The sequence below is a fragment of the Hippopotamus amphibius genome, chromosome 16 (genome assembly GCF_030028045.1).
Source record: "Hippopotamus amphibius kiboko isolate mHipAmp2 chromosome 16, mHipAmp2.hap2, whole genome shotgun sequence".
Lineage (NCBI taxonomy): Eukaryota > Metazoa > Chordata > Mammalia > Artiodactyla > Hippopotamidae > Hippopotamus > Hippopotamus amphibius.
The window spans coordinates 56,629,547-56,647,757 of NC_080201.1; the positions used below are offsets into that span (position 1 = coordinate 56,629,547).

Consider the following 18,211-nt stretch of genomic DNA (forward strand, 5'->3'; position numbering starts at 1 on the left):
AATAAATGTGGTTTGAATGTGAATTTGGTCATCTTCAGAATTTTTAATCATGAGTGGAATTCATTGGCTTGACTTACCTTGCAGTATGTATTGCGAATTCAGATTGTGGTGTAAAGACTGGTTCCTTCCTTCCCAGAAATTTAAAAGGTATTCCCATGGCAGCAGAAGTTAAAAGGGGAGAGTAAATCAGCCAATATTTATTTAGAACCTACTATTTGCAAGGCAGCATAGGGGAGACATTGAGAGGAGAGAAAATCACAGATCCTGGTTAGAACTGAATTTGGATCCCAGCTCTGGGCAGCCATTAGCTGTGAGAGTTTGAACACCTTTTCTGAACCTCAGTTTTTTCGTTTCTCAAGGCAGACATGGGTCCTTTCCTATGGAAACGTGATGGCCTGCTCAGGGACCTGTGGGGCCACAGGGCCTTTTAGGCAGAGAAACTGTATGCAACATTTAGGGTGAGTGCTTTTTTTCTGAGAGAAAAGTGGTAAAGAACCATAGTTGAGGTTTCAGTGAGGCACTGTATGTACTGCGCTTAGCTCAGTGCCTGGTGCTTAGTGAGCCCTGTGTGGATGGTAGTCACGGCCACAGTTGTTACCGATAGACTCTACGCAGTATGTCACCGTGTGATTTTACATTCGTGATATTGAGAGGCATATACCTTTAAGAGCATAGACTCTAGAGCAGTATCGCCGGAGCTGATGTCTGCTTTGCCCTTTGGTAGCTGTGTGATCTTTAGCAGGGTCCCTAAGAATGCTGGGGGCTTCTGTGTTAATTTCTTGTTGGCAGCTGCAACTGTTACCACAAATTTAGGGTTTACAACACCACAAATTCTGGAGGTCAGAAGTCTGGAATCTGTTTCCCTGGGCTGAATAAAAATCAAGGTGTTGGCAGGGTTGTGGTCCCTGTGGAGGCTCTAGGGAAGAATTTGTTTGCTTGATTTTTCTAGTGTCTAGAAGCCACCTGCATTCCTTGTCTTGTGGCCCCTTCATCTCCAAAGCATCTTCAAGTCTCTCCTCTGAGCAAGGCCCCTGCTTTTGTCATCACACCTCCTCCTCTGACTCTGACCCTTCTGCCTCCCTCTTATAAGGACCCTTGTGATTACTTGGACCCATCTGGAAAATCCAGGATAATACCCCCATCTCAAATCCCTTAATTTGATCACAACAGTAAAATTCCTATTGTCACATAATGTAATTTATTCACAGGCACCAGGGATTAGGGCTGTGGACATGGGGGGGGGCATTATTTTGTCTACCATATTTAGCTTCCTTTATCTGTAAAATGAGACTAGTAATACCACCTGCCTTGCAGAGTTAATACATACAAGTTGCTTAGAGCAGTGCTTGGCATTAAGTAACTGTTTCCTAAGCGTTTTAACTGCTGTTATTTCATTCTGTTCAATGGCTGCCTAGTTTTCCACAGAAGGTGTGCACCAGGACCGGGGTGGTGTGGCCTCAGAGCCCACCAACTCAATCGCTCAGCCTTATTGTTGCCAATCTCTACTAGCTGGTTACATTAGCCACTTTCTAGCTGTGTAACCAGCTGTGTCAGCTAGTTAACCTCTTTGTGCCTGTTTTCTCAGCTGCAAAATAGGGATAACAAGTTACCAGCTCATAAGATTGTCATGAGGGTTAAATGACATACTACACGTAAAGAGTTTAGAACAGTGGTTGGCACATAGTGAGTGTTCAGTGAGTGTTAGCTGTTTTATTATGTACCAGGTTTGTGTAATTCTGCTGGTGAACACTTGGGTTTCTTTTGGTGTATCTATTAATTCAGCAGCTATTGGAGTAACGGTGTGGTAAGTGCTGCACACAGTCTTAGATGCTAGGGTTCCACGGTTTCTGGAGCTTACTCACATTCTAATGGAGGAACGAGCAATGGACACGTCAACAAGTAGCGTAATTCCAGATATGGACCTAGTTTGGATTAGGTGGCTGGCATGGACTTCTCTAAGGAGGGGACAGTTGAGCTGAGACCTAAAGAATGGGTCATGTGAAGAGGTAGGGGATGAAACAGAGAGAACAGCTAATGCCAGAGTCTTAACGATGGGAGCAGATGTGGCGCTCTCTAGGATCAAGGAAGGCCAGCCTGGCTGTAGGCAGGCTGCCAGGGGAGAGAGCAGGATGAGACAGGCAGGAATGGTATGCAGGGCTGTTGGTAAGGAACTTTTATGGGAACCATTGAAAGGTCTGAGCAGGACAGTGGTTTAAAAACTCTCTCTACTTGAGATGGGGACAGTGGCTTTGTGGGGAGGGGGCCAGGAATGGAGGCAGGGAGGCCAGGTATCAGGCTGTTGTGGTTTTATAGGTGAGAAATGGTGGCTCAGGGTAGGGCTGTGTGGCTGTGGAGGTGGAGGGAAGTGGTGGACGATGCTGCTGTGAATACCACTGTGCATAATTTTTGTGCCACGTGAGTATTTCTGTAGGATTGATTTTCTAGAAGGGAATTGCTGCATTAGAGTCTGAGTAATGATAGCCAACATTCATTAAGTGCTGACTGTGTGCCAGGTGCTATTTTAAGTGTTTTTCATGTAATTGAGCCATAAATAAGCAGTAGTCTCAGGGCCCCCGGAATGGTTAAGGATTAAAAACATAAACATGATATTCGATGTTGTTGGCAGTTGAATAGAAAAAACCTCCCAAGGGACTTCCCTGGCGGTCCAGTGGCTGAGACTCCACACTTCCAATGCAGGGGCATGGGTTCCATCCCTGGTCAGGGAACTAAGATCCTGCATGCCACAAAAAACAACGTCCCTCCTGAGCAGTCAGAGTCTGTGGGGCTCTATAGGATGGAGGGATCCTGAAGAGGCTATGGGCTGCATGTGGTTTATGTCAGAGCCATTTATGTGGAGCAGTTGCTCGGAGAGTTCAGAGAGAGTACTTGCCTGAGTCTGCCGTGATAGGGAAACAGCATTCAAGTTGGGGTTTGAAGTCTGGAGGAAAGATTTGACTAGGGGCCCAGGTTCAATCCCTGGTCTGGGAACTAGATCCCACACGCATGCTGCAACTAAGGAGTCCTCGTCCCTCAACTAAGACCTGCCACAGCCAAAAAAAAAAAAAAGAATCAGTGCAGGACTTGATTTTATCAGCCATCATTCCCATTAAAGACTTCTGGACTGATGACATGCAAGTATCCATAATTATTAAAACCATGTTCAGAAAAGAGTTTCTGCATGTTCTCCCTATTAGTGATACTTGATGAGAATGGACTCATTTCATAAATTAGAAGCAAACTCATTGGCCAGCAGAACTTGAATTTATGTAAGGCTGTTCTTAGTTCTTACTAATCCTTTTTAGTGTGAATAATCAGCCACTCTGTCTGCCTTCCTGCTCCTAGAACATGCCAAGCACTCCTCTGCTTCAGGGCCTTTGCACTTGCTGTTTTCTCTACCTGGGATGTTCTTCTCCCGAGTATCTCTGTGTTTGTCCTTCATTTCATTTTTGACTTTTGCTCAGCCCCTCCATGGAAAGGCCTTCATGATCAGTCTGACTAAAGTAGCATCCTCCATCATTTCTGATCCATATCATACTGGGTTTTCTTCACTTTTTGACATGTATCTGTTTGTCTGTCTCTACAAAATACAAGCTCTGAGAGGGCAGGGATTGTGTCAGCTTATCTTTTTTTTCAATTTTTAAAAAAAGTATTTATTTTATTTTTGGCTGTGTTGGGCCTTCGATGCTGCGTACGGGCTTCCTGTAGCTATGGCAAGGTGTGGTGGCTTCTGTTCTGGAGCACAGGCTCTAGGCGCGTGGGCTTCAGTAGTTGTGGCTCGAGGGCTCTAGAGTGCAGGCTCAGTAGTTGTGGTGCATGGGCTTAGTTGCTCTGCGGCATGTGGGATCTTCCCGGACTAGGGCTGGAACCCGTATCCCCTGCATTGGCAGGCGGATTCTTAACCACTGCGCCACTAGGGAAGCCCATGTCTGTTAGTCACTGCTATATTTCCACACCTTGGAAGGGTGCCTGGCATAATAGGTGTTCAATAAATATTTGTTGAATGAATTGTTCTCAGCAGGATGGATTGGAGCCTGTCTCTTTTTCAAGACTTGAGGCCTTGATGCTTAAGTGCATTTAATGAAAGCCAAGATTATTTCTGTTTTTGTCTTGTTTTGTTCTTCAATGATTCGGGGAGCTTCCACTGTCCTCTCACATCCCATTGACAATGTCTGCCTTGTAGGCTGCGGGCCTCCCGAGTGCTTCTTGTTGGCATGAAGGGACTTGGGGCTGAAATCGCCAAGAATCTCATCCTGGCTGGAGTGAAAGGATTGACCATGCTGGATCATGAGCAGGTGAGATGTTCTGCCACCTTATCGCTCTCCTTTACAGTCTCCCTTCCTCAGTTAAACATGTGGAGATTCCGTGTGTTCCTGCTTGCCCCTTCTGGGCTGTGAAAGAGGAGGGCTGGTGTCAGTGGCACTGTAGCTCTTGGAGACTGACAGCGCCAGCACCAGGTTTGAATTCAGCTCCCCCCACATCCTATGTGGTCAACCAGTGGAGATTCTCATCCCCTCGTTGAGCTTGCCTGTCTGTAAAGAGAAGTCAGCATCTTGATTGTGAGGAGGGGAGGAGTGCTTTTCCAGTTTGTACCTATAAATCACCTGAATCACTCATTTAAAATGCAGAATTGCCTCAGGGCTTTGTTATGGTATAGCTTTCACCCCTCATGATTCTACTTTACAAGGTCTGAAATAAGGCTCAGGAATATATACATTTAAAAGGTACGTCAGGAGAAAGACAGAGGTATCTCAAGAATTCTTGATGGAGATGGTTCGCAGGCATTGCCTGGGGAAATGTAGGATCAGAGAGAGTGTATATGGACTACTTACTATAGTGCCTGAACATAACAAGCGTCCAATAGTTAATAATAATTACATGATAAAATGCTGTTTAAGTGACAATAGAACCATAGCGCCCAACTGCTGTGTAGCTTTCTCTCACCTGTCGTTTCTCCAGAATGAAAATAACTGCTTCTTTGTCTACATTCTCATGCCCGAATGATATTTTGGTTTTCTTTTATATAAAATTTCAACTATATACAAAAGTAGAATATTTGACACCCCACCTACTTGGCCTCTACAGATACTAGTGTTTTGCTGATCTTTTTATTTATCTTTTCCCCTGTATTTTTTGGGACAGTTTTTTAAAGCAAATTACAGAAATCATATTTTTTTTTTAGGTTAAAATGTTTCAAAAATTGTGTTGTCACGTGATATTATTTGTGTCTTTCCTTTTAGGCAGTGGACGGGGTTCATGCTAAATAAGTAACTAGCACACACAGGATGAGGTATAGGCTCTGTAGACAGAAGTAAATGTTAATGAAATTTTTATTTTATAATTTTTTAATATGTTATTTATTTATTTATTGGCTGTGTTGGGTCTTTGTTGCTGTGTGCAGGCTTTCTCTAATTGTGACAAGTGGGGGCTAATTTTTGTTGCGTCCCATGGGCTTCTCATTGTGGTGGCTTCTCGTTGCAGAGCACAGGCTTTAGGCACACGGGCTTCAGTAGTTGCAGCACATGGGCTCAGTAGTTGTGGCTCACGGGCTTAGCTGCTCCGAGGCATGTGAGATGTTCCTGGTGGACTAGGGCTTGAACCCGTGTCCCTTGCATTGGCAGGCAGATTCTTAACCACTGTGCCACCAGGGAAGTCCCTAATGAAATTTTTAAAAGCTCACCTTGTTTGGGCTTTCAGGAGAAAATAATATCTGGAATTTTTGTTATTTTAGTTCTCCTGCAATATGAAGAGCCACGTGGGTTGGCTTACTTAATGTCATACTCACAAATTGATTTTTGACTTGAATTCAAACCTTCTAAGGAAAGAAAATCCCTGCAAGCAAGCTGCCAGATAATTAACTGAACCCCCTACAGCTTTGACATCCCCTCAGCCACAGTGCCCCCTAGTGGCAGAAATGCCCCATCCAGAGGAAGATTTTGCCTTGTGGAGACCCAAGGAAGGATGGTTCCCAAACTTGGAGGCCCTTGGTGTGGACAAATGAAACCACAGTGGGTTGGTAGCTTCCTCCCTTGGCTGGGTAATCTGAGAATGGGGAACGATGAGAGAACACTGAGGGCATGTGATGTGGTCACCGCCTCAGCACCAGGACGAATGCCACCCAATGGAGTCATCCCTTGCCTTTTCAGTGTAAAGGCTGATAGTGCCTTCTGCTTGCCTTCTGCTGCAAGGCCTAACTCTTCTGACTGGTTTTCACAGCCTAACACAGTGGTTCTCAGTCCTATCTGTACTTCAGAATATTTGAGGAGTTATTTTAAAAGTAAATAAAATTAAAGTTCTCCAGGTGAGTCTAGAAGTGAGGGAGGGTTGAGAACCACTGGCTCCATATAACCTGGTCCCAGTCAACCTACCCAGCCTGACTCCCATCTCATAAATTTCATAGCTCATGAACTCTCTCTGGTGGTTCTGCCTTTTGCAATTTGCCTGTGCTTTTGTACCTGACTAGGAACATGGAAGGAGACAGTGCTGTATTGTGCAAAAGCTTTGGAATCATTCAGACTTGGGCTCAGATCCCACCTTATGAAGCTGGGAAAGGGAGTTAACCTCACAGAGACTTAGCTTGTTCATCTGTAAAATGAAGATGTTAATTCCTGCCCCTTATAGTTTTTCATTTCATTTATGTCAACAAACATCCAAGAGCCCTGCTGCCTACCCTGAAGTAGTCTAGGTACTGGCAATAGAAAAATGCTCAAGGTTTGCTTCCCATCCTCACTTTTTTTCCAGAAACTAGAGCAGCCTACCTGGCTCAGGTTGTGGCAGTGGGACATGAGAGACTTCCTAGAGTGCTGAGCTGAAACTTAAAAAACAAGCAGAGGTTTTTTAAGGTTTGAGGAGCTGTATTTTAGGCAGGGGACATTAGCACAAGGCAGAAATCAACAAACAGTTTGGTGTTTTTAGAGTGTGAAGCCCAAGGTGTTGGGGGGCGCAGATTGCAGGTGAGGTCCAAGTCATGAAGGTCCTGCTGTAAGCTCTGCTGTAAGCTTACTTAATTCTCTGGGTGGTGAGGAGTCATTGAAGAGTTTCATACGGGCAAGGGATAACTTCAGCTTTGGGATTTCTGTAGATCACTAATACTGTGTAGACTGTGGTTGGCGTAAGATACGGGGCAGAAGCCTACTTAGAAGGCTGCTTTACTACTTTAGGTGAGAGATGAAAAGGGTCTGAGGAATGACAGTGGTGATAGAGATGGCGTGAGGCACTCAGGTGAGAGCTGCTTAGGCGGTAGAGTCAGTAGGATGATATACAGGGAAGCAAGGAATAAGTACAGCAGCTAACACTTACTGTATGTGCTGAACACTGTTCTTAGAGCTGTAGTTGTAGTATCTCATCTAGTCCTCAAAACAACCCTGAGACGTAGGGATTATTACTTTTTAAAAAAATTTATTTATTTGTTTGGGCTGCATCAGGTCTTAATTGTGGCATGTGGGATCTTTTTGTTGTTGTTGCAGCATGTGGACTTCTTAGTTGCAGCATGAATGCGGGATCTGGTTCCCCGACCAGGGATCAAACCCAGGCCCCCTGCATTGGGAGTGCACAAGTCTTACCCACTAGACTACCAGGGAAGTCCCATGAGATGTAGGGATTATCATTCCTGTTTTACACAAAAGAAAAAGGAAAAATGGGGCAGGGGGGCGGGGAGGAGGAAAAAAAAAGAAGGAAAAGGAAGTGAAGTGCTCACCCACCCAAGGTCACAGTAGTTAGTGATACCACCAGATCCCAGGCAGTCTGACTCTTGGCAGAGCCCACACGCTTAGCCACATTGCCTGGTGGCTGTTATCAAGGAAATGTCGGGGATAGGAAGACCAGGTTTCTGGTTCTGGTGATTGGTGGGCTCATCAACAGAGACAACAGATGTAGGAATCAAATGTGATTGGCCCATGGGATCTCCAGGAGGAACTGTCTGGTGGGCAGTTTAATATAAGACTCAGATGGATCAGAAGAAATTTGTACCAGTAAGAGCAGTTTGAGAAATAACAGCAGAATTTGGTAGAAACTGAAAGGCATGGAGTTGGTTTATGGAGCTATATCGAGCAAAAAGAAGAATGATTCCTGAGATGGAATCCTGAGAACAGCCTCGCCTAAGAGGGGCCATATAGAGACTAGTGAGGGAGGAGGAAAGCCGGGAGCTGAGAGGCCAAGGAGTGGGGCACAGATAGTATTGACTTCCCTGGTGGAGTGATCAGTAGTGCATCGCTTTTATTAATGTCCTCATTTTACATGTGATTCCCTCATACTCGCTCAAGCTCGCGCATATAAATGGTTGAGCTAGGATTCGAATCAAGATGTGAATTATCCCAGAATTATCCTAGAACTTTGCTCTTAACCACTAAGATGTACAGTCTCTCTGTGTGGGGAGATCCATGGGGTGGGGTGGGTCAAGGATACTGTTAGAGGGCTGGCCTTGAACGGGAGGAGGACCAGCTCACCTGCTTGGAGGAAAGATAGTAAGAGAAGGTGTATGCTGTGGATAGTCAGCAGGAGAGGAGAATTACTTCTGTTGAACCCAGTCTTGGTGGAGGTGGCGAGGTCAGACATGGAGATGATGATTAAGTTAGATGTTTGATGTGTGAAGAAATGCATTCTGAACAGTGGAATCTATGCTGGTGGCTGTCAGGTGAGGCTCTCTTCTGCTGACATCCAGCCTTATGAGTGAAATTATCCCTCTCTGCTCTGCTCATCTCTCCTCCTTTGTGAGTTTTAATTGAATTTGAGTTCATTTCAAACACTCTTAATTGTGTCTGATTTTTGCATTGGTCTAATTTTGAACCACTTGTAGGCAGGGACTACATCCTTTAAATGACTTATGTCTCTGAATGCTTAGAGTTGGCTACATGGTTGGGATTTGGTCAATTCTTAGCACTGATGATTATGTCATTTTGTTAACAGTTAAAAATTTACTTAAGAAAGCACAGACTTTTTTTGTTTAGAGTGAATTTTCATTATAAACACAAGGGGGTGCCCTTTAGCCAGCAATGCCCAGTTTAAAAAAAAAAGTTAAATGTCTGTTTTAAAGCCTCAGAAGGAAAGAGTGTAGGGAGTCTGCATTGGGCAGATTCCTATAGGAACAGTAGTAATACAGTGAGATAGTAGATATTTTAGTCAGAAAGAGAAAAACAAATACCGTATATTAACACATAGATGCGGACTATAGAAAAATGGTCCAAATCAACCGGTTTGCAAGGTGGAAATAGAGACACAGATGTAGAAAACAAACATGTGGACACCAAGTGGGGAAAGTGGGGAGGGTTGGGGGGGAATGAATTGGGAGATTGGGATACCAAATTGTACTCTTTAAATATATGCAGTTTATTGTATGTTAACTGTATCTCAATTAAAAAAATAGTTATTTTTTAAAATGGTAAAGTTCATTTGTTTTCCCCCCCAAATTAAAGCATTAAAAAAAAAAATTTATTCCTAGGTATCTCCAGAAGATCCTGGAGCCCAGTTCCTGATCCGTACTGGATCTGTTGGCCGAAACAAGGCCGAAGCCTCTTTGGAGCGAGCACAGAATCTCAACCCTATGGTGGATGTGAAGGTGGACACTGAGAATATAGAAAAGAAGCCTGAGTCGTTTTTCACCCAGTTTGATGCTGTAAGTTTCATAGAGAATGTAAAGTCTGCTGCAGAAATTAAGCGAAGTAAAGCGTTAGTTGTATGTATACTAGGTACACTGCAGCATTAGAATCTCAAATCTGAGCTCTTTCCCAAGTAAGTTCGTAAAGTGTTCCATTCTTTAGTTTTAGTATATTGCCCTAGTAGACTGAAGGCTTATCTTGCCTTAGTGTATATGTCTTATTAGTGTATTTCCTTGGTATGTTGAGTGTGTTGGTAGGCAGATCCAGTCTGTTGAATCTGCTCTAGCTGCTTGTGAGTTGCTGCCTTTTGGTTTCTTCTTCGGGCATATCTTCCCCAAGACCAGGTTTCATCATTGGTGTTTTGTCTTTCTTCCAGAATCTTTGCACATAGCTTCTATACATTTTATTGCAAATGTTTTCTTCCGAAAACTTAACAAGTTGGTGATTAATTTCTGTAGCAGAGTCTTTTTTTGTTGTTAGAAATATCAAACTACAGCTTGTGTTTTGTATTTAAAAAGAGCACACCTGATCTTGGTCTGTCTCTGTCTCTCTCTCGCACACAGCCACTTTGACCACGTTGCCATGGATAACTAGACAAAACCACTCTAGTCATAAGCCAAATGAGGCATATCCAACCTCATTTGATTTTACTGCCAAATCTCTGCAGAGGTGAAAGGATAAGTTAAATTCTATTTCAGTGTCTGTGACCTTTCAGACATGGTTCCCTGTACCCTGGAAAAGCTTAACAAATGTTGGGTAACTGTGCAGTAGTCACATATGATCTACTTGTTTTTTAAATGAAAGGCCCATTACATGAGAGGTTAGAATTTGGGTTTGGTAATTTTGTTTTTCACACTGTTGTATTTCATATGTGCATCTGTTCAAATGTGGGCTTGGAATGATGGATCATCTATGCATTTTGTCCCTTTAAAAAAAATTGCATTCTATTTTATACATCCAGGTATTGGAGCATTTTCCGTTTGGACATAAGTCATCTCTTCATTTCTTTATCCGTAGTAACCACATGTGGTTTTCTCTAGGTGTCTTTTGAACTTCTAGCAACTAGAAGCTTTGTTAGAACTGAAGCATGGGGCTGTTGCTTGTATAATGCATGTGCACAGGGCAGGCGTGACTTCCTCACGTTTGAGCCATGTTTGACTGGTCTTCATGGGTTTTCACACTCACTTTTGACTGCAGGGCTCTGTTCGGTCAGTTGATTGCATGTTCACCTGCACCTGTCTTATCTTTTAGATTTGATTTTTCCCTTGGATGGCTGCATCCTTTGAATGGCAGCAGACACACATATTTCTCTGTGAGCGTTATTTCAGTATTCAGGCTGCCAGACAACAGCAAAGAGGTTTATCAAATGAAAATATCCTTGTGTAATTTCTTCTCCAGCTGTCTATGTTCAGAAGAAAATGTGCAATTTAGAAGTTGTCTTCTTGGCCCTGATTACAAAGCTTCTCCCCAAAAGATGGTGTTCCGTGGCATAAAACTTAACCATTTCCAATACTTCAGTTTACTGGAACACAATCTAGAGGCCTCAGAGCAACATTGATAATTCCACTGAGTGAATCACCAGCTCATTGTCCAAGTCTGAATGGGAGGTCACTTGGGCTGTAACCTTTTCTTTTGTCCTTAAATTCAGATAAAGTTTCACATTGAAAACTGTGGAAAAATAGTCTCAACAGGACTTGTTTATCTTCTTTATCTTAAAGAATTCGTCAAGAGAAGGGGGGAAATGCCCTTGTATTTAAACATAACCTTTGGGTAAATTAAAAAAACTGGTATTCTTTCTGGCTGGAGCTTATCCAGATTTTAAGAGGTTTAATAATTTAGAAATAACTTACTCTAAGTTATATTACTTTTTCTTTCCATGAAAACTATGAAATGTGGTTTATATATGTTCATGGTTTAGGGGAAACAAATCCATTTGAGTGCCTTTTACTTAATAGCTAAACACATTTCATTTTGGTTGCAGAAAGTGAAATGACGGTCTCATGATTTACATTTTCTACTCACTGAAACCTGCAACTTTTCTTTTGTCTTCTAACCATAGGATCCAAAGAACCTGTTGTACCAGTTTGAGACTGGCTTTAGACATGCTCAGAGAGGCTGTTCATTCAGGTTTATTTAGACATCAGGGTGATGATTCAGTCTGCACAACTCACACCCAGCCGCTTTCTTTCTTTCTGCAGGTATGTCTGACTTGCTGCTCCAGGGATGTCATAGTTAAAGTTGACCAGATCTGTCACAAAAATAGCGTCAAGTTCTTTACGGGAGATGTTTTTGGCTACCATGGATACACATTTGCCAACCTTGGAGAGCATGAATTTGTAGAGTAAGTTTGGGGAGAGGAGGAGAGAACGTAGCACTTTCAAAATGTAGTCTTATTTACTGGTAGGAAATGACCCATTTAAGGAAAGTATTTTATGATAATACTTAGAACTTTGGGAAACCAATTCATTAACAGCTTACTGTATACATAGATTGTGCGTTCAGAATTGTGGGAGATGTGGCCTCTGCCTTCGAAATTGACGGTCTCCGCTAGAGCATGAGGAAAGCAGTTCTGAGGTGATAGAAGCACACCATGTGGGTATCTGATCAGTCTGGACTTCAGGTGGTGAAGCCACACTTTCTATTCAAGGAAAACCTGCTCGGATTGTAAACATTTGTTCACCAGCTTGGGCTTGCGTGTGTTCAGGTTGAGAGGTGGTAAAATGAGTACTGAATAGTTAGATGAGCAACTCTGGAGACACATTCAGCCAAAGTCTACCTTGGAAAAGCTCTAAGGTCCAGGGACTGCTCTGGTAGAACAGACAGACCTCCTCCTCTCATTTTGAACATTGCGGTTGCAGACCATGGTGATTCTCACATGATGAGACCTGCAGTGTTCTGAACTTGTAGCTGTTAGATGAGAGATGGCAGATGATACCAGTATTGTAGAGCTGCTTTGGGGGCTGTAACTTTTGACCACCCCCCTTGCCAATGAGAGGTAAAGAGAGACGCCGTGTGGTAGGTGAAGGCTCCTACTAAGAGTCAAGAACTGATTTTTGTTCCGCTTCTCAGGTGAGTCACTGAACTTTCTCTAGACTGCAAGTTTCTTGTCTGTGAAGTCGAGATGGGGGAAGGACACACGGTCAAAATCTCTTGTAACTCAGATGTTTTATGGCTTTAAGAAAATCTAGTTCTTTGGGCATATTATAAATGGATAAATAAGTCACAGTAGAGAGAAGAAGGCCAGATTATTTTAAGGTGAGCTCCCCATGGCAGAGAGGAGGAATTGAGCTTGGCTCTTTATGTCATGATTCGGGTGGACTGTTTACAAAGTTTTTTTTTTTGTTTTTTTTTCTTTTTCTTTTTTTTTTTTTAAGGCGCACGGGCTTAGTTGCTCCATGGCATGTGGAATCTTCCCAGGGCAGGGCTGGAACCTGTGTCCCTTGCATTGGCAGGCAGATTCTTTACCACTGCGCCACCTAGGAAGTCCTACAAAGTTTACTGAGAGTATACTATGTGTTAGGCAGTGTGTAAGCAATTTGTTATTTCTCTTCTTTTAATAATCCTGCAGGGATTAGTATTCCCACATAGCAGGTAAGTGAGGCATCAGGTAATCAGTGGCTGGGCTGGGATTTGAGCCCACATCTTTATGAGCTTTTGCTCTTAACCACCATCCTATTCAGAGAGCTGGTGATGCTCTTTTTGTTCTCATGGCATGATTCATAGGGTAGAATTCGATTCCCTCCCCTTGTCACCCTCTAGGGAGAAAACCAAAGTTGCCAAAGTTAGTCAAGGAGTAGAAGATGGACCTGATACCAAGAGAGCCAAACTTGATTCATCTGAGACGACCATGGTCAAAAAGGTATGTGGCCCAGGGGCGGGGTTGGAGGGGGTGTCAAGGGTCGGAAGCCCTAGGGCCTTGTTGGCTACAGGCCATAACCATTGCCAGCAAGGGAAGCAAGCATGTAGTCCTGAAGGGAGGAGTCTGGACAGACTGGGCCAGCGCTTGTCCCATTTAAAGATGGGCAGCTGTGCTTGGTGCCAGCTGGCTGTTGCTGTGAGGGAATGTGGACCTAGTGATGCCAGATGTGATTTTGCAAGAGAATGAGAAATGTAGATTTTTTTATATGCTCTGTCCCAAACTTTTTAATACTGGCAACCTTTTTGCATGCTGTTCCCATCCACCCTGGAGAGACTAAAGACAACACACTCGCAGGACTTACCTGCTCTGTGGGCCACCGATTTGGACCTCTGGTGCATGGAGTAGCATCAGAAAGACTGTTTTTGAGCACAAGCCATTACTCTTCTACAAATTTTTTTTTTTTATCAGATTGATAGATAACTTAGTAAGGTCCTGAGTGGGCAGGATGACAGTTTATACTTGGAATTGCTTAATTGCTTTTTTGATTTTTTTAAAGTTTTTGTTATTTTCTACCAAATAACCTTTTAAGAAGAAAGGTCTCAATGTTGATAAGTGTTAATCAGATATATATATATTTTTAATGTAAGGCACTTAGTCTCTACTGGGATTGGTGCTGTAGTTCATTTTATAGAAAGAGGAGTGGAAAGGGAGTCAGTAGATAGATCATGGTTTCTTAGCTAGCGTTGGAATTTGAGAAGGGAATTCACGCGATGGGGAAAACAAGGTGAAGTGGCCAGAATTGGTTTTGTTGAACCAAGAGGAGAGACATGGCCAAGCCCTTATTTACTCTTTGCTTTGTAGATTTAAATGTTGAGAAAGAAAAACAGCTGGTCAGGGCGTCGAGTTAAAATTGCTCTGAAGGGGGGATTCTAAGAGTGCAGAAACCACAAAAGTGGAACTCTTTTGAATTTTCAGCAAGGCTGCCTTGGAGATTTTCTTTTTCGCGCTTTTTATGTTGAAATTGGAATAGTTTGATGCTGTGAGTGTGATACAGAGGAATTATTAAGCCCTAATTTTAGTGTCTATTCACAGGACCATAATTATCCAGAGTGAACATTGGTGTTTTGGCCAAAACTTGGGTCTTTTTCTTTCTTTCTTCCTTTCTTTCTTTCTTTTTGAGGCCCAGTCAAGCTTTATCTGAATAGCTCCGTGAGTTTGGTGGGGGGAGATAAATTGTTAACTAAGGGAGGAGTACAAAAGCAGCTTTGTGGGTGCTGTCAATTTATAAATCACACCCTCTTACAAGTGTGACACTTGGCCTTGGTGTGAAGGGTTTTATGGCTTAAGGGCCTTCTCTGATTGAGGTGGGTCTTTCACATTTAAATGGAGAGAGCTTTGTTTGCCCTTCACAGCTGGAAGTTTCCTGGGAGTCAGTTCTGATGGTGCCCACTGGGGCGGATCTGGAAACCTCTTTTGGGAGCCACTTTAGCTAGCTATGAGGAGAATGTGGGCAGCCCTGGGAGGCACTCGGCGGCCTTCGCGTACCATTCCTAGGGCTCTTCAGTCACGCAGCTCTTTGTGCAGCCTCTTCCTACATGGGGCCCAGTTTGAAGGTATCAAAATATTCCCCAGCTGACATTGTTAGTCAGCTGTTTCACTGGGACAATTCAGGCTTGGATTCCAACCCCAAGCCCTTAAGGTTGCAAGGCATTCAGTGCATTCCTGATGACAATCCCTGGGATTCCAGACCTTGTCTTTGTGCGGCCTTGGCCTCACCCAGAGCTCTGAGCGCTGCGGAGGACTGGGCTGTGCAGGGTCTGGGCCGAGGCTTTGCCACCTTGCAACAACACGCTGTCTCCATTTTGGCAGTGACTGTTCCATGATTTCGAAGTTTTCCTCCAATTCAAAATCCCTTGATTTAGATTCTGCCCTTTCAACTAGTTGGGTTATGCTCAGAGTGCAGGATGGGGGTGGGGAAACAGCCACTTCCTGTTTCCTGTGAAAGGCTTCTGGTTAGGGTTCCCTCCCCCTCCCCCTTTTCCTTAGGTTCAACTCAGTGTTGTAGAGCCACTTTTGCTTCAAGGTACACATTGTGCTCCTAAATTAGAAACGGTAAAAAACAAAGAGGAAAAACAGAGCTTGTGGTTTTCACACCGTCTAGGAAGACACTGGCTGGGCCTTTCTAGCACCTGTGCCATCATGATAAATACAGCAGTGGGAAAATGCTTAGCCCAGAGATAGGTGCACGGTAGCAGATTGTTTGCTTCCTTTGGTGCCCAGAAGAAGTCATGAGACAGATTTAATCAGAGACAGGTCTTGGGCACAGACCTGAGGTAGGGACGAATATACAGTAGATAAAGGAGATTGCAATGGTTTTGTGATGAGGAAGTGTCTGGAAAGATTTCCTAGAGGAAGAGTTGTTAGAGTTGCCATGCAGAGAACAGTCTGCCAAGCACCAAAACCAGGACCAGCATCCAGTCACAGGAAATAGGATCAAGAAAAGGCATGGGTGTCAAGACAGAGTGACTCTGGCTTCCCTTGCTCCAAGCAGCCAGCTCCTTCTGTATCTGTGAGTTGCAAAATGCCTACTGTGTGCAAGGCACTGTATTGGGTGCAAGGAAGCACATTAGTCCTCATGTCTCTGTTTGCAGCTGACACTGAAGCCAAGAATAGTTAAGGGACCCACCTGAGATCACACAGCAGTGTAAGAAGGAAGGAATAGATGGGGAGAGAGTATAGACAGTGGCCAAGGGCGCAGGCGCGCTTTAGCACCCCCAAGGTGAAGCCCTTTGGAGTTTCTAGGATAACTTGAAGTTTTGTGAGGATGGTGGGATGAAATATGTGAAAATTAGGATCACTGCAGAAAACTTTTACGATAAAAGGCCACCAAACCAACATGCTCTCATGTTGCTGCTCATATTTTTTTTATTGTTAAGGGGCTGCCAGATAGGAGTAGATAGATGCCTGGTGGCGGGTACTCTCCGTAATAGCTCTTTAAAGATTAAATGTAAAGTAGGATTTGTGTATGACATGCTAAGAAATACAGATTTAATTTTACCACTGCTTCTGAAGTAGTGGGTGACTAATTTGGGCACTGGTAATCTTTTTTTCATGAATTAGTTGTGAAATTCCACAGTTGAGGAGTGATTCATTATTTTGATTTCCCCCTTTCGGAGCACTTTGTTGACAACTCTCCCATCCTTCTCTCACCCCCATCCTTAAAGCAACATTCCTGATTACTGACTAGTGTAGTTCCTCCTCTTTTCTGTTGATTTGTAATGCTGGTTGCACCTCAAATGACTTGTCAGGATCTCCCTCATTAGAGCTGAAGCTTCATATGGACTGGGCAATTCTGTTCACTTCTCCGTTCCTAGTGCAGGGCCGTGCAGTTCGTGTTCAGGAAATGTTTGCTCAGTGTAACTGTGACTGTTCCAGCAGCATAATATGACCCAACTCTGGAGGCGATTATAGTCATTGTAAAAAGAATTTATTCAATTAACTTTCTTTGTGATCAAATAAATGGATTAATATTGTAGTACATTAGTTCTCATAGTTTAGGTTGTTTGAGCTGAGCTGAGAGAACAGACTTTTAAGGAAGACAGGGTTCTTGGCTAGCAATATGTAGAAGTAAGCCATTCGGTTGCCTAGACCAGAACCTGCAGTCCAGAGAGGTTCAAAACTCTAATTGTCAGAGAATCACTTGGTTTGGGGGAGGGAAGCAGGCAGGGAGGTGCGGGGTGCAAATTGCAGAGAATTTGGTGGAATGCTGACAGTGGGTTTTGCAGGTGTGGAGTATGGGGTGGGTGCTGGTGCTGCCTTGTCTCACTGGAGAGAAGTTTCTCAGCTCTGCGCATGAGGAAAAGGGGTTCCTCGCATCATCGCAGCACAACCGTGTGTGTGTGTGTGTGTGTGTGTGTGTGTGTGTGTGTGATATTCGATATACAAAAATCATGCGACATCAATGCAATTATGGAACATAACGTAAAACAAACACTATCCAACTTAAAAGCCAAAATGTTTCCAATACTGTTGTACTAGTCTGCATGTTCCTTCTCTGCCTTTCAGGGCTGCTGAATTTGTGGATTTAATAAGGTATCCAGAAGGGGTGGATATAGCCCTTCTTGGCATGGTGTGTTATCAGGTGTTTGTAAATCTGAACAGTGCAATAAAGCTTATTAGGTGATGTTGTAGGTATAATTAAGGATGAAATTAAGAGGGATAGAGCTTAACCACCATGTACCCACTACCCAGTTTAAAGCATAAAACATTGCTGATGTGATCAAAGGCCCCCTGGTTATTGCTGGTGGGCATGAGTAACCACTGTCCTCAATTGTGGTTCTCATTCCCATGCATTTCTTCCTACTGCATATGTTTGCATTTCCAAGCAATATACAGTTGTTTGGTATGCGTTTTAGAACTTCATAAAAATGGGTTTTGCACTGTATGTATGCTGCCTCGTGCTTTTTAAGAGCAGCTGCACGTTTGTGAGGCCATCTGTGTTTGTGTGTAGTTCTGGGGCTTCACTGTCCATCATGGTAGCCACCGGCCACATGTGGCTATTTAAATGAAAATTAATGAAATTTAAATTAAATTAAAAATTCAGTTCTTCAGTCTCACTGGCCACATTTCACATGCTTAATAACCACACACACGGCGGGTGGCATCCATGTTGCAAAGCACGGACACACCCAGTGTTCTTGTCATCATTGAAAGTCCTCGTGGACAGCAAGCACTGCAGGTTTCTGGTGTGGGGTTTTTTGTT

General features: G+C 43.5%; 1 protein-coding gene across 2 annotated transcripts in view; it reads left to right on the plus strand.

Annotated features, from left to right (window-relative positions):
- SAE1 (SUMO1 activating enzyme subunit 1) overlaps positions 1–18,211 on the plus strand; it is a 63,224-nt gene that overhangs the window by 6,565 nt on the left and 38,448 nt on the right. For both annotated transcript variants that reach the window (XM_057712141.1, XM_057712140.1), the window contains exons 2-5: positions 4,181–4,292; positions 9,434–9,607; positions 11,789–11,931; positions 13,350–13,449. In XM_057712141.1, coding sequence (XP_057568124.1) covers positions 4,181–4,292; positions 9,434–9,607; positions 11,789–11,931; positions 13,350–13,449 — 529 coding nt within the window. The remainder of the gene's footprint in view (positions 1–4,180; positions 4,293–9,433; positions 9,608–11,788; positions 11,932–13,349; positions 13,450–18,211) is intronic.